The following is a 16,123-nucleotide window of genomic DNA, read 5'->3' as shown; positions in this document are numbered from 1 at the left end:
GATATAAATATGAAGTGTCTAACATTATCTAAACTGTGTACTGCAGATGGGGAAAATGTGGTTAAGCTAAATATTACATCAAATAGAATGATTTTACACAATTTTAAAGTTTAAAAGAAATAGAGGAGGCCCAAGCGATATTACAGCAAGTAGAGTGTTTGCCTTGCATGTGACAGACCAGTTTGATCCCTATATGGTCCCCTGAGTCCTGCCAGGATCCCTGAGCACAGAGCCAGGCACAAGACCTCAGCTTCCTCACTCCCAACCTTTCACTGAAGTAAAGAAGAGAAAAAGAGAAAGTCAAAGAAAAGGAAAAATAGAGTTGTCATGCGTGTAACAAAATGTTGAAGATGAGCATAAAATTAAATAATTTGGTGCATGATCATACCATATGTTTGTTTGAAATGAATTTAGAAACATTGTGTTCTTTCAGTTAATTACCTGAGTATTACACATCAGGATGTTAGTTAGATATTTGCTTGTATCTTTCCTTAATGCCTTTTGTGTGTTTTGCTCATGTCAATTTCTTGTTGTGTTGGACAAGGAATACTTATAAAGCTATGCTTTTTCTATAAATCAATGTGTGAGTGGATTAATTCTAAAATACTAGCAATGCAGGTGGACTCTGATTAAAGAACCTGGGCACTCATCACATTCACTTATTTTAAGCTTGAGTTGCCTTACATTGGTCTTAAATCCTAATACCTCCTTGGATGGCCCTGAGACAAGCTCTATACTAGCCTGACTTCTACACCGGAGTGTGTCTGGGCCCACATGAATTATAACTGGATAATGGCTCTTCTTTGGAACAGGCTTAAGGAAGCAACTGACAAGGAAACTAAGGGGTTGGGAAAAAGAAAACAAATTGGCCTGAAGCCAATTTATAGTTTGGGGAAGAGGACCAGGTGTCCCTACACACCCAAAACTCCAAATCAACAACCTAAATACATGTCTCAAAATCTGGAGAAGGAACTACAAATAAAATAGCACTGTAGCACTGTCCTACCATCGTTCATCTATTTGCTCCAGCGGGCACCAGTAACATCTCCATTGTGAGACATGTTGTTACTGTGTTTGGCATACCGAATACGCCACAGGGAGCTTTCCAGGCTCTGCCGTGTGGGCGGGATACTCTCAGTAGCTTGTCTGGCTCTCAAAGAGGGACGGAGGAAGTGATTCCAGGTCAGCCACGTGCAAGGCAAACACCCTGCCCGCTGTACTATCGCTCCAGCCCACAAATAAAATACAAAGAGTGAAAGGATAAAATTGAAGTCAAGAGAGGAAATCAATAATCTAGAAAGCACAAAAGAAATTCAAAGAATCAATAAAACTAGCAGCTGCTTCCTCAAATGATAAGCAAGAGAGACAAACCTTTCACTACACTCACAATCAAGAGAAAAGAAAAAAAATGTTCAAATAAAATAAATCAGAGACCAAAAGTGTAGATCATAACAGATCCCTTGGAATTTCAGTATGTAAGAGGTCACTATGAAAAACTTTATGATATTAAGTTGAAAAATCTGGAAGAAATGAACAGATTCTTAGAATCAGCACTGTCTGTCCTCCTATTGTAAATTGATTTGCTCGAGCGGGCCCAGTAACGTCTCCATTGTGAGACTTATTGTTACTGTGTTTGGCATATCGAATGCATCATGGGTAGCTTGCCAGGCTTTGCCATGCAGGTGAGATACTCTTGGTAGTTTGCCAGGTTCTCCAAGAGGGGCGGAAGAATTGAACCCAGGTAGGCCTGGTTGGCTGCGTGCAAGGCAAACACCCTACCCGCTGGGCTATTGCTCCAGCCCTCTTAGAATTATATCATTTAAAAAATCTGAATGAGAAGGATGTAGTGTTTATTAATAGACCGATCATGACTAAGTAGTCTCATCAAGAACAACATTCCAGGTCCAATGGGGTTACTGGAAAGTTCTATCTGACTTTCAAAGAAGGTTTTTACTAAAATGGAAGAAAAAAAATCATAGATCATATTGGTGAATGCAGAGATAACTTCTGACAAGGTTCAGAATCCATTCATGTTGAAAAAAAGAACTTTATTAAAATAGGGGTGGAAGAAACCCTTTTCAAGGCAGTAATGACCATCTGTAACAAGCCCAAGGCCAAGATCTTTGTTTTTTTTAATTGTTTTTATTTTATTTTCATGATTTTTGGTAAAACCCTTCAGTTTTCTTACCAAACTCAGGAGTCACTCTCCTGACTGATTCAGGGACCATATTGGATGCTAGGGATTAAACCCGGGTCAGCCACATGCAAGACAAGCACCTTAATCACTGTGTTATCCATCCAGCCTAACAGCCAGTATCATTCTTAATAATAAAATATGCAAAATATTTCTTCTCAGATAAGGTACAAGGATGTCCACTATCCTTTCATCCTCCACTTTTATTCAATATTGTATTAAAAGTCCTGGCTACAGCAACAAGGCAAGAAAAATAAATCAAGGGACCCAAATTGTGAAAGAAGTCCAATCATTACTATTTGACCATGACATGATAGTATATTTCGAAGACCCTAAAGAGTCAACCAAATGCTACTAAAATTAATAAATCAATACAGTAAAACTCGCTGTAAAAAACCCAATGCACAAACATTGGAGTCATTCTTATATACAAATCAGTGAATGAGAGGAGTAAGCCACCAAGGAGTCTATCCCATTTATATTAGTGTCCAAAATAAATATATCAGTTTCCAAAATATCAAGAATCTCTGATTAAACCTAACAAAAGATGTAGATCTACATCATGAAAACTTTCAACCACTTAATAAAGACATAGAAGACCTTAGGAAATAAAAAACAATTCCATGCACAATTACAGACAGAAAGACTAAATTTATTAAAATTATTAATCTACCTTAGCTCATATATTCAACATAATGCCCATCCAAATTCAGATGACATTCTGCAAAGACCTAGAAAAGTCAGCAATATAGTTTGTACGGAATCACAAGAAACCACAAAAAGTCAAATCCATACTGAAAAAGAAGAGATTTGTAGGTATCTCATTACCTATAATTTGAAACTACATTTATAAAACTATACGGATCAAAACTGCAAGGTACTGGCCTAAAATTAGGCTTTATTCAAGTTACTGGAATAAAGGTACTGCAAGGTACTGGAATAACGTTTGGTTTTATGATCAATGTTAAGAATTGAATACTCAAGGTAAAAAAATATTTATAGACATAACTTTGATAAAAGGAGGTGAGAACATGAAAAGGAGTAAAGATAGCCTCTTCAAGAAATGTTGCTGAGAAAATTGGATAACCACAGGTAAAACATTAAAGCTGGATCCACATCCAAAAGTCAAATCAAAGTGAATAAAAGATCTTGAGATCTGACTGGAAACTAAAGTACATTTAGGAAGATATAGGCAGAATAGTCTGAGATTTCAACCTCAAAGATGTCTTCAATAATATGATTGGCAAAGGAAGGTAAAAGATAAAGGTAAAGGCCCTCCCGTTGATCGTCGATTTGCTCGAGCGGGCCCAGTAACGTCTCCATTGAAGACTTTGTTGTTACTGTGTCTGGCATATCAAATACTCTCGGTAGCTTGCCGGGCTCTCCGAGAGGGGCGGAGGAATCGAACTCGGGTCGGCCATGTTGGCCGCTTGTAAGGCGAACGCCCTACTGCTGTGCTATAGCACTCCCCTTGACAAGGATGGCAAAGGAAACAGAATGAAAAATAAACAAATGGGACTATATTAAAATGTTTCTGCATGGAAAAATGAAAGGCTGAAACTAAAAGACAGCCAACGAAATGTGAAAAAACTTGCATTCAACACATCATAAAGGGTTGATCTCCAGGATATTTAAACTACTTAAAAAGATCAAAGAAAAATATCCAAAGACCTTATCAAGAAGTGGGTGGAGGAAAGGACTGAGCGATAGTATAGGAGGTAGGGCATTTACTTTCCCACAGCCAACCCGGGTTGAATCCTCAGCATCCAGTAAGGTTCCCTGATCATCGCCAGAAGTAAGTAATGAGGGCAGATCCAGGAGCAACCACTGAGCACTGAGGTATCCCCTCAAAACTGAGATGGGCCTAAGAGATGCTGCATTTGGCAAAGGAACCAATTGATAGTTGAGCAGCAGGAGCTGTTCTCTATCCTCACATGGGGCCACCGCCACCCATGGGGACAAGATGCCTAGGTTTCGCACCATCACTGGACCTGTCAGCTGTGCCCCAGCAGTTTGTCTTTTAGTCCTGGTTTTGCTACTCTCTGGCCAGGGCCATCTGTCTGCTGGTGAGAGTCCTGTGCTCAGTACCTTGTAACTATCTGGATGTCTGAGCCCTGCCTGTACCTGAGCTATCCTGAGCATCAGAGCCTTGCCTCTAACTACCAGAATCTGGGCACGAGTGATACTGTGCCTCGTGTCAGGGTACACCATACTACCTAATCTATTGGGAGGACAGTATCCAGAATGCATGTTCTCAGAGAGAGAGACAGAGAGAGAGTCAGAGACAGAGAAAGAGACAGAGACAGAGACAGAGACAGAGATACAGACAGAGAAAGACAGAGAAAGAGAGATAGAGACAGACAGATAGAGAGAGCACCCCAACTCGGGACTTCCTTTAATCTGCTGCCAAATCCTACCCTCAGCATTCCAATTCTGTGTTCAGATTGACTCCCTGTTCCATGGGCTGAGATTGGCTCCCTGTTCCTGGGACTCTACACCTCAGCTCCTGCTGTGTCTCCCCCCCTCCCCCGCCCCGAGTAGTGGTTACCTTAAATTCTTTTAGGGATTGTGGCAAAGGCCTATCTTCTAAAATTCCTTCCTGTTGGCATGTGGACGCTCGTTTTGCTTGGGACTCCTAGGTGCCACACTTGTTCCCTAACTGGAACAGTGGGGTAGGAGTCAGTGTCCCTGATGGCTGGTCAGATAATTAGTGGGGCTCCAAGACTTGAGAGACAGACACGCTCAGACCTGTGACAACTAAAATCTATTTCACTAAGACCAGGGAACTTTGGAGAGAATATTCCCATATGAAGAAACAGAAAATATAAAAACATCCCTTAACACCCATAGAAACATATAGAACCATTTACAAGTGAAAAACACATTTAACTATTAGCCTTGAGGAGATATTTTGCATCTTCTAGATTTTGTGCTTCATAGTTCTTGTCCTTGTAGTTTGTGTTGGAATCTAAAATAATTATTTCTGTGACCTGGGTTTTAGTGGGTAGTCTTCTAATCAGTGACTATTATCATGGAAATGGGTTTCTGCAGAAGTTTTCTCTAATTGCACATTTACTTTTCCAATGCCCTTCCTGATGGCAGTAATAACATCTCCCTTTGGAGCTGGTTTTGAAGTTCTCAAATGCAACAGCAGTTCGGGCTCGATTCCTGTGTCCTCTGTTCCCTATTTCAATCGACTTTCTTTCTCACTTTCAGTAGTTCTCCAAGGCTAACCCTTGAAACCAAGCCTACTATTTGAAACTTTCTCTGAATGTCCAGGGCAGTCTATGCTGCCAGTAGGCACAGACATGCCTCATTCATGGGTGCTCACCATCAGACATTAAGGATGCTGAGTCTGGTGAGGGAAGGAAGGTATTGTCATTTGGATAATTTGCTCCTGTACAGTTATCAGACAGCTAACCTTTGATATAAGGAAAAAGCTTCTAATGCAAGCTGTGAGTTCCAGGCCTAGCCAATATGAAACCAGAGAGCACTGAAAAATGAGCAAAGAGACTTAAGGTGGTACAAGAAAATGTCTCCTAAACTGACTTGAGGAACTCAGGAAGGCTATATCCTCAGGCTTGTGTAATTCACCGAATGGTGACACAGCAGCCACCGAAATATTTCTTCTACTTGTATGTTTTCAGATGGAGAAACCACCAAATGGTTCCAGATGACACACCATCGGGCTGTCCAATGAACAACTGGGCAAAGTTTGATTTGAAGTTTCTCCATAAAGAAGGACTCAGCCACTTCTGTACCAAGTCTGGCCACAACACAATTTGGGAGGTCAAGTATGGCCAGCACAAGGAAGTATAAACCATAGTGCTGTCTGGGAACTCTATTAGTTTTGTAAAAATATGGGTAAGCACATTGTTCACCTTATGTTCACCTGCTTTATGCTTTATGAGAAAAACCTGGACTTTGTTGGAATTGTAAATTGGTACCCTCTTTTCTTGCCAAATACCATGAGACTAGAACAATGGACAACCCCTAAGAGCCCTCTTCCTGCAGTGCTCATAGCCCCAGAGTTGTTTCTCCCTTATCCATACCCACAAATGGACCTGTTGACTATCGGGAAAGCAGGAGACTTAGGATTTATGGCTTTGTGCCCACTTCAGGAGGCTCCCCAGGGATGCAGGAAATATCCAGGATCCATGTGCCTTTCTCCTTGAAAGTTATAGGCCAGATAAAGCCAGATCTAGGGAGATTCTCGAATGACCCTGAGAAGTACATAATGAAGTTCCAGGGCTTTCTGCAAATGTGTGAAATGGCATGGAAAGTTATAATACTCATCTTAAATCAAAACTTAAAAACAAACAAAAGAGTACTGTACAAAAGTACATAACTTGATTATGTACTTAGCTGAGTCATATAATCATTTCTGGAGAATTCAGAATCCTTTGATAAATAAAATATATTCCACAGCGCAGTGGCAGTCTCTCCTGTAGACTCAGGATGGAATTACAACCAGCCAACTGCTGCTTGGTGCCTAGACACTGTGAGTTACAGAGTAGGGAAAATAACAAGAAGCAGAGACTGACCCCTTAATTATGCTTTGTTGATCATTATTGAGCAGGAACCAGAGAAAACACCCACAATATCTTTAGAGTGTCAGGGAAGCAATTAGAAAATACACTACCTAAATCCTGATCCTATGCAAGGTGAACTAATCTTATGGAAAAAAATGTTTATGCAGGCTGCCCCAGATATACGGAGAAAGTTTCAGAAGAGAGGTGTGGGTCTGGAGGTTGTCCTTGGAGAACTATTGAAAGGGGCTTTGGCAATCTATTGCAACAGAGAACAAGAGGGCACAGGAAGAAATAGAGCCCAAGAGTGGTTTTGCATTTGAGGACTTCAACAGAAACTCAAAAGGGATATGCCACTTCTGCCATCAGGACGGGCACTGGAAAAGTGAATGTCCAAATAGGAGAAACTTCTGCAGAGACCCCGTCCATGATAATAACAAGCACTGGTTACAGGACTACCCACCAAGTCCTAGGTCCCAGAAATAGTTGCTCTAGAATCCAACACTGCAAACTACAGGGACAAGAAGTTTGAAGCACAGCATCTACAAAATAGATATATATTTTCAAGGTTAATAATTGTTTTCTTCTCTTGGAAATGGTTCTATGTCTTTCTATAGGGGCAAGGGAGTACTTTATACTTTCTATTTCTTCATATGAGAATATTTGCTCTAATGTTCTTTGGTTTTAGTGAAATGGGATTTAGTTGCCACATGTCTAACCATGTCTGTCACACTAGAGTCTTGAAACCCCAATGATCATTCGACCACCATCATAGAAACTAACCACAGCTTCACCAGAGCTCCAGTTAGGGAACAGGAGTTGTATCCTAGGGGTCCAAAGAAAGACCAGCACCCACATGTCAACAAGAAGTCATTTCAGAAGATGGGCCTTTGGCCCAATCCCTAAAATAAATTTAGGGTAATCACTCCTGACATTAGGAGTTAATGCTTTAGGGGATAAATTAATAATTTAGGGGAATTCTTCAGCAGAAGCTGAGGTGTAGAGTGCTAGGTCACTTTCAATCTCTGCCTATGGACCAGGCAATCAGAACGTAGAATAGGATGGCTTGGGGTGGGACTCGGCAGTAGATAAAAGGAAGCCCCCCTCCCTCTGTCTCTGAGCACACATTCTCTGGACTCTCTCCTCTCTCCATGGATCAGGTCTTTCCTAGACATGGGGCTCAGACCCAGGCAGGGCTCAAGATGCCCTGTAGTGACAAGGCACTGAGCACAGGACTCTCACCCACACACACATGAACATGGCCAGAGAGTAGGAAAGCAAGGACTGCATGACAGGAACTGCTGGGATAGAGCTGTGAAGCCCATTTGATGGTACAGAACATAGGATCTAATCTGCCTGGGCAGCTGTGCTGGAGACAGAGGAAAGCTTAGATGAGATAGAGAGCAACGCAGGGACAGGACCCAGGCATTGTTCGTGGGGGGGCAAGTAGACAGCTTGGGACAGGACAGGGAAGTCGTCCACGGGTCCAGAAAGTGTCAGGGACAGGACATGGCTATCATTCACAAGTAAAGGTGAGGCCTGGACATCTAGGGAAGGACCTGGAACCATTTATTTTTCTGTACAAGAAACTAACTTTCAATCTTCTGAGTTTTAGGTGCAAATATTTCATACAATTCTCCCAAACCCACCACCGCTTTCTTGCTAATGAGAGTGCAGCAGGTATGGCATTTGCCATTCTTTAGCTCTTTGGGTCACACTGGCAATGCTCATGGGTTACTCCTGGCACTCTAATTACTCTTGGCAGTTCTCGGGGCACCATACAGGATACTGCAGATCTAAGCCAGGGCGGTCTTGTTCAGGGAAAATTTCCCACCTGCTGTACTATTATTACTATTATTATGCTGGAGCGATAGCACAGTGGGTAGGGCGTTTGCCTTGCATGCAGCCAACATGGCCGACCCGAGTTCGATTCCTCCGCCCCTCTCGGAGAGCCCGGCAAGCTACCGAGAGTATTCAATATGCCAGACACAGTAACAACAAAGTCTCCAATGGAGACGTTACTGGACCCGCTCGAGCAAATTGATGATCAACGGGAGGGCCTGTACTATTATTACAGTAGGGCATTTGTTTTCTACACAGCCAACCCAGATTGGATCCCTGGCAATTTATGTGGTCCCCTAATCACCAATAGGAGTGTTCCCTAAGCGGGGACTGTGGAGTAAGCCCTGAGAAAAGAAGATAAATAAAGGATAGAATTGGTGAAAAAGAAGAAGGAAAAGAATGGTGGGAGGAAAGGCTAAAAGAAGACAGAATTGAAGGAGAAGGGAATAAGCAAGAATGAAGAAAGAAATCAAAGAAAGAAAGTTAGAAATAAGGGAAAGAAAAACCAAAAGAAGCAAGTATCAAAAGTAAGAAAGGAAAGAATGGAAGGAAGAGGAGAAGAAGGAAGGAAGGAAGGAAGGAAGGAAGGAAGGAAGGAAATCCAGAAGGAAGGAAAGAAGAAGAAAACTGGAGGATTCCAGGACTGAAGGAAGGGAGGGAAAGAAAGAAATCGGATGGAAGGAAGAAAAAAGAACGAACGTATTAAAAAAAGGGGGTAAATGGAGAGGGGAGTATGGTAGGAGGGAATGAAGAATGGAAGAAAAAGGAAGGTAGAGAAATAAAGGAAGAAATAAAATAGAATAAAAGAAACAAAAGAAAGAAAAAGAAATGGGGAGGAAGTGAGGGAGGAGGGAATAAATGAGTGAAGAAAGAAAGGAAGAAAAATAAAAGGAAGAAAAAGAAACGAGGATGGAAGGAAGGAATGAAGGAAGTAAGGAAAGAAAGAAATGGAAGAGAAAGAAGGAAAGAGTTAAGAACAGAGGTAGGAAGGTGTAGAGAGAGCAAAAAGGAAAGGGAGAAAGGAAAAAGAGAGGAAGGAAGTAAAAGAGAAAGATGAAGGACGTAGGAAAAGAGGGAAGGAGAGAAAGGGAGAGAGGAATAAGAAAAAATAAAGGAAGAAAACAAAAGAGAAAGAAATAGAAAAGAAAGATGGTATGAAGGAGAAGGAAGGAAGGAAAAGGGAAGGAGGAAGTGGAGGGAGGGAAGGAAGGAAGGAAGGAAAGAAGGAAGGAAGGAAGGAAGGAAGGGAGGGAAGGGAAGAGGCAGGGAGGGAGGGAGGAAGGAAGGAAGGAAGGAAGGGAGGGAGGGAGGGAAGGAGGGAAGGAGGGAGGAAAGGAGGGAGGGAGAGAGGAAGGGAGGGAAGGAGGGAGGGAGGACTGGAGGGAAGGAGGGAGCCAAGGATGGAGGGAAGGAGGGAGGGAAGGATGGAGGGAATGAGGGAGGGAAGGAGGGAGGGAAGGAGGGAGGGAAGGAGGGAGGGAAGGAAGGATAGTAGGAGGGGACGTAGGGAGGCAGGGAGGGAGGAAGGGAGGGAAGGAGGGAAGGACGGAGGGAGGGAGGAAGGGAGGTTAGGACGGAGGGAAGGAGTGAAGGAGGGGAGGGAGGGAGGGAGGGAGGGAAGAAGGAAGGAACAAAGGAAGGATAGGAGGAGGGGACCAAGGGAGGGAGGAAGGGAGGGAAGGAGGGAAGGAGGGAGGGAGGGAAGGAGGGAAGAAGGGAGGAAAAATGGAAGGATAGGAGGAGGGGAGGGAGGGAGGAAGGGAGGGAAGGAGGGAAGGAGGGAGGGAGGGAGGGAGGGAAGGAGGGAGGGAAGGAGGGAGGGAGGGAGGCAGGGAGGGAGGGAAGGAAGGAAGGAGGAAAAGAATGAAAGAAAACACCCCCCCCCCTCAGTTCCTGTGGGCAGACACTGGGACACTCCCTGTCTGCCTGTGGGAGTGTGGGAGCCTCACTGGAGGCAGGTCAAGGTGAGCCTAATGAGTCTGTGCAGAACTGGAACTTGTACCTGGACCGACCGTCCTTATGTCTGATGTCTTCTCCATAGATTGGCTGTCCAAGCGATGGTCCTCTGCATTGCTCTAGGATGGGAGGGAGGAAAAAGAATAAAATAAAAAGGAGAAAGGGAGAGGGGAATACAGTAGGAGGAAATGAAGAAGGGAAGAAAGAGGAACACAGAGAAATAAAAAGTATTGAGGAGTACAGCACTGGATTATGGATTATGGCTTATGGATTCTGAAGTCTCAGCTTCTTCCATGTGTTCTTCTGTGTCATTTTACATGACTTACGTATATGTAACTGTACTAGGCACATTCTATTCTACCAGGACTTCTTCAAGCTCTTGGTGACTACCAATGTGTGGCAGTGATGTGGAAGAAGTGACTGAAGTGTCTGGTGACGAAGACAACAGGTTGAATTGCTCATCTTCGTCCATTGGAACAGTTTTACTTTTTGATTTCCCCCTTAACGTTTTGCTAATGTTCTTCGCCTGCTTAGAAATGTCACTTTTGATGTCAGAGATATCCCATATTTCTAGGAACAAAGAGCAACATGTTCCTCGTTCTTCGTCTCCCATATAAGGGGCATAAGAGAAGGTGTAGTGGTGGACTATGGCGGCAATGAACATTTCTATGCAGATGATAAAGTCCTGCAGCCCCGTGGCCACTGTCTCTTCTGTCTGCCACTCCCAGGTGGAGTTCTGGGAAATTACACCAAATTTCACCAGCAAAGCAATCAACACTGCTTGCCAGAATGTGACAAAAACGACAAGCTTCACACAAAGGAACTTTCCTATTGCCTGGATGGGCCTCAGCTCCTCTTTCAGGGCTTTATGAAATATCAGGAGGCTATACATGGCAAAGAACTGGGACACGTTGTTGATGATGACCAAATACATCCAGGCTCTGTGCAAGCTGAAGGTTCCTTCACTGTACACCTTGAATATCTCACAGATCACGGCGGCGTAGGTGGTGATCAGCCTGATTAGGATGTACTGCAGCACTCCCAGCTTGCACCGGTACAGCAACACCTCTCCCACGGGGCAGGGCGGGCAGCAGCAGAAGGGTATGGGGGGCTGCGTCTTCTCTTTGCCTTGCATCATAGCTTCCAGGTTGGGGTACTGGCTCTTCAAGTAGTTGAATAGGAAGTTCATAAAGTTGTAGAGGACATACGCTTCGTAACACTCCCGCATGGTGTCCACGTAGATGGCGATGGACGGATACTTAAGAGCCACCCAGCTGTCTATGCTGTACACGGGCACCATCCAGAGGATCCTCATGATGGGTTTCTGAAGCTCGGGCCTCGTGTAGTGCACCAAGTGCTGCAAAATCTCCCAGAAGGTCACGGGGATGGTGAACAGCACGAAGATCCCGGCGATAAACCACGCCTTGGTGTGGATACTGACTTCCAGTTTCTGCAGGTGCCACACACCCAGGGGGATGGTCACGACCACGGCCAGCAGATAGAGGGTCAGCACTAACGGTCGGATCCAACGCCTCCAGTTCTTAAGTTTAGGCACGCACGTGTCGAGCATTTCTGAAAGGTTGAAGGCAAAGAGCGCAGAAAGTCTCTGAGGCCCCTGCGCTGAGGTCCAAGGTTATAGGTGGATGCGCATTCCATGTAACAAAGCAGCAGTGTGACATCAGGGGTACCGCTGGGCGCCGCCCTCGCTGTACCACTGACGGCCGCCGGGGGCGCTGCGGGCAGCATCCTCGCTGCTTGCCTGCATCTGGCCCCTTACAAAGTCCTGGGACCCCTGGCGCGACCCCTTGCCCCTGAACCCCTGCACTCTGTCTGGCCTCTAAAGGAGAGCAGTGGCCTACATTGAGATGGTCCCGGCCCCTTCTCTCGGGGCCAACCTTCCACCCTGGCTCTCCTGGTTCAATCTTGCTGATGATGTACAGGGGTGAGGCCCAAGAGGGTCTTTCACTCCCTGGGAACTCCCCGGACTGTTTGTAGACTCTGGAGCTGCTTCTGCAGGGCTCTAAGGAAATCTGCCTGGAGCCGCAAACCCCGAGTCCAGTTCATCAGAGCAGAGCGCCCTGGTTGCCTCATTCCCAGGCAGATCTGCTTTCCCGGCCTCAGGTTTTTGTGGAATCATCTACTACATACAGTGTTCCTGTCTCATTAAGCACATTAAGCAATTAAATAAGTGGAGGGAGTTCATCCTTCCCCTAATGCTGATCATCCTGGCATTCTTAATGATCGTGGTATGTCCTGAATGTGTGATCGCTGCAGAAGCCTAGTTTGGAACATAAAACCCAGCAACAATCCAATATAAATACTGATTTCAAGGGCTGGATTGATAGAACATCAAAAGTGTTCTTGCCTTGTAGATAGCTGACCTGGCTTAGATTCCCGATACACAGTATGGCTGCTCTGACCTCCACCAGGAATGAGGCCTGATCATATGGATTGCAGTACACCCAGAGCACTTTCAGATGGGACAAAAAAAAAAACACTGATTTTGTTCTCCAAAGCTCATAATGAATGCTGATAAAATGTAACAAGATTGAAAAGATTTCAAAAATTTATTCTCTGAAAAACCTGGCTTAAAGTAGAAATTAGGAAAAGACAGATGTTGGAAAAGCATCAATACGCTTGTAAGTTAAACAGTAAACTTCCAAAGAAGCATAGGCATGTGGAATACAAAATTCAAATCAGCATTTTTAGTTGCATAAACATGTGAAACAAATTAGTGTGATTAATGCAGTCTCTCGAGGAAAAAAAAACTTATAAATGCACTTCTAGTGAGGTGTAGAGATATATCACAGGGGTTAAGAGACTGGCCTTGCACATGTCCAACCCTAGTTTGACCCCCAGCACCACATATGCCCCCCAGAAATGCCAGCAGCAACACGCACAGACTGAGGCAGGAGTAGTCAATAAGTACCACCAGGGACTTGTGGACTCTCTGAGCCCAAAGGGCAAGTCTTCAAATAGATCCCCAAAGTTTCTACCCTTAAAAGCTAGAGAAAGGGCTGGGCGTGAACTACACAAGATGGAAGGCATGACTTGTATGGGCACGGCCTGGGCTTAATCCTTAACAACCACATGGTGCCCAGCACCATCCAGAGGCCCTGAGTACTACAGGAGTGACTCTGGAGAATTTCTGAGGAGAACCCAGCAAAAGTAAGAAAGTAGGCCATGAAGAACTACCATATCAAAAGTAGATGAAGGAAATAAGAAATAAAGACATGATTCAGCTGACACAGAATATATAATGTTGAAATATTAACACAACTGAGAAATCTCAAGATAGACTCACCGAGAACAACAGAAACTTATCTCCTACCCTGTCAGATGAGAACTAGAAACTCATCTCATACACTGTCAGACTACAGTTACAACTGAAAATCTTACCTAAGGGCTCTGGTTTAACTGTAACTCTCCAATTCCATAACAGTTAAAGAATGTTACAAACTTAAACCCAGTAACAAAATCTCCTTCAATCCCTACCTACTCTATGTAATAGACATAAAGGCTATACAAGTAAGCATCATATGAATAAATTACTTTCAAAAAATAGCTTCCATATTCAACCTGATTTCAAACTCTTTGTGAAAATAAGAAACAGGCACAAGTTTACAGCATTTCAAGATACAAAAAGTTATTAATATATGTATGCTTCTATGCATAATACTGCAATTACCTAGCAAGGGTTGTGGTAGCATAGTGAAGGGATGGACTAAAAGTATAACATGGTTCTGGAGGTGGGAACATGGCAATTGTTGGCCAGGGAACTGTTCTAACTGTTTGTCAAACCCATAGCTGGTATTAAAACTATTATAAGCACATCACCTAAAATGTCATATTTTTTAAAATTTCACTAGTGTTCCCCACTTTTAATTTTCTCAAAACTATGCTCCAGCAATAACCACTTTACTTACCTCTTAATAAATACTTAGTTTTCATTTTTACAGAAACAGACACAGGGAAAGTTCATTTGCTATTACAATTACAAAGGAGCAGTTTATCTTAAACCCAATTTTGTAAGTTCAGAGAGATATAACAAGAGTAAAGGTGTGTAGCTGAACACAGTTTGATCTCCAGCTCCATATATGGTCCCCCTGAGCACTGCCTGGAGTGATCCCTGAGCACAGAGCCAGCAATTAGCCCTAAGCACCACCAGGTGTGACCCAACCCCCGCTCCCCACTCCTACCACCAACACCTAATTATGTAAAAAGCCAAATCCATACACATGACTAGTCTCAGTGCTCATAAACAAAGAGAGAGGGGAAAATATTAGTCCCAAGGGCTCCTGGGTGGAGAAGTCAATAAAGCACAAGCAAGTCAAATGGGAACAAACAAAAAACCTGGAGACAGAGCTGGACCTTGAGAAAGCAGGAAGGACAGCAGCCCAGAGCAGGTGACACAGTAACCCCAGGTCATGGCATGGCCAGAGACTTGCAGACACCTCCCTCCTCTGGGCACATCATTAAGCACTGACCCCTTTAACACTTCCACAAGAAGAAAACATCCGACCCCATCAAAAATGGGGCGAGGAAATGAATAGAAACTTTCTCAAAGAAGAAATTCGAATGGCTAAAAGGCACATGAGAAAATGCTCTACACCATTAATCATCAGGAAGATGCAGATCAAAATAACAATGAGATATCATTTCACACCACAGAGACTGGCCCACATCCAAAAGAACAAAAGCAACCGGTGTTGGCGCAGATGTGGAGAGAAAGGGACCCTCCTTCACTTCTGGTGGGAATGTCAACTAGTTCAACTCTTTTCAAAAACAGTATGGACGATTCTCCAAAAATTAGAAATTGAACTCCCATTGGACGCAGCAATACCACTCCTGGGAATATATCCCAGAGAGGCCAAAACGTTTATCAAAGTGACATCTGCACTTGTTTGTTCATTGCAGCGCTGTTTACAATAGCTAGAATCTGGAAAAAACCTGAGTGCCCGAAAACAGATGACTGGTTAAAGAAACTTTGGTACATCTACACAATGGAGTACTGTGTAGCTATTAGAAAAGATGAAGTCATGAAATTTACATACAAGTGGTACTACATGGAAAGTATCATGTTAAGCGAAATGAGTCAGAAAGAGAGGGACAGACATAGAAAAACTGCATTCATCTGGGGGAACATAAAGTAACAAAATAAGAGACTAACACCCAAGAATAGCTGAGATAAGGACCAGGAGGTTTACTCCATGGCTTGGAGGCCAGTCACACATGTTGTGGGTAAAAGTCAGCTCAGATAGAGAAGGGAGCACCAAATAAAGGGTGTTGGGAGGATCCTTCCAGGATGGAAGATGCTTGCTAAGAGTAGACTCTAGACTGAACATGATTGCCACTCAATGCCTCTTTTCCAAACCACAGCACCCAAAAGGAGAGAGAGAACAAAAGGGAATGCCCTGCACAGAGGCAGGGTGGGATGGGGGGTAGGGGAGTGGGAGGGATACTGGAATAAGTGGTGGTGAAGAATGGGCACTGGTGGAAGGATGGGTATTTGATCATTGTATAACTGAAACCCAAGCACAAAAATGTGTAAGTCTACAACTGCACCTCATGGTGTTTCACTAATACAAATTAAAAAGACCCA

General features: G+C 43.7%; 1 protein-coding gene across 1 annotated transcript; it reads right to left on the bottom strand.

Annotated features, from left to right (window-relative positions):
* Nucleotides 1-10,873: 10,873 nt before the first annotated feature.
* On the bottom strand, nucleotides 10,874-12,267 carry LOC130031255 (transmembrane protein 184C-like). The gene is made up of 2 exons (XM_056122516.1): nucleotides 12,210-12,267; nucleotides 10,874-12,093 (listed from the first exon to the last, which is right to left on the bottom strand). Exons 1-2 carry the CDS (start codon nucleotides 12,265-12,267, stop codon nucleotides 10,874-10,876), a joined length of 1,278 nt encoding a protein of 425 aa, XP_055978491.1.
* Between the last annotated feature and the right edge of the window lie 3,856 nt (nucleotides 12,268-16,123).

This window comes from Sorex fumeus, unplaced genomic scaffold, assembly GCF_029834395.1.
Source record: "Sorex fumeus unplaced genomic scaffold, SorFum_2.1 ptg000046l, whole genome shotgun sequence".
In the NCBI taxonomy this organism is placed as follows: domain Eukaryota; kingdom Metazoa; phylum Chordata; class Mammalia; order Eulipotyphla; family Soricidae; genus Sorex; species Sorex fumeus.
Note: the sequence above shows the minus strand (reverse complement) of the source record. Positions and strands in the feature narration are given on the sequence as shown.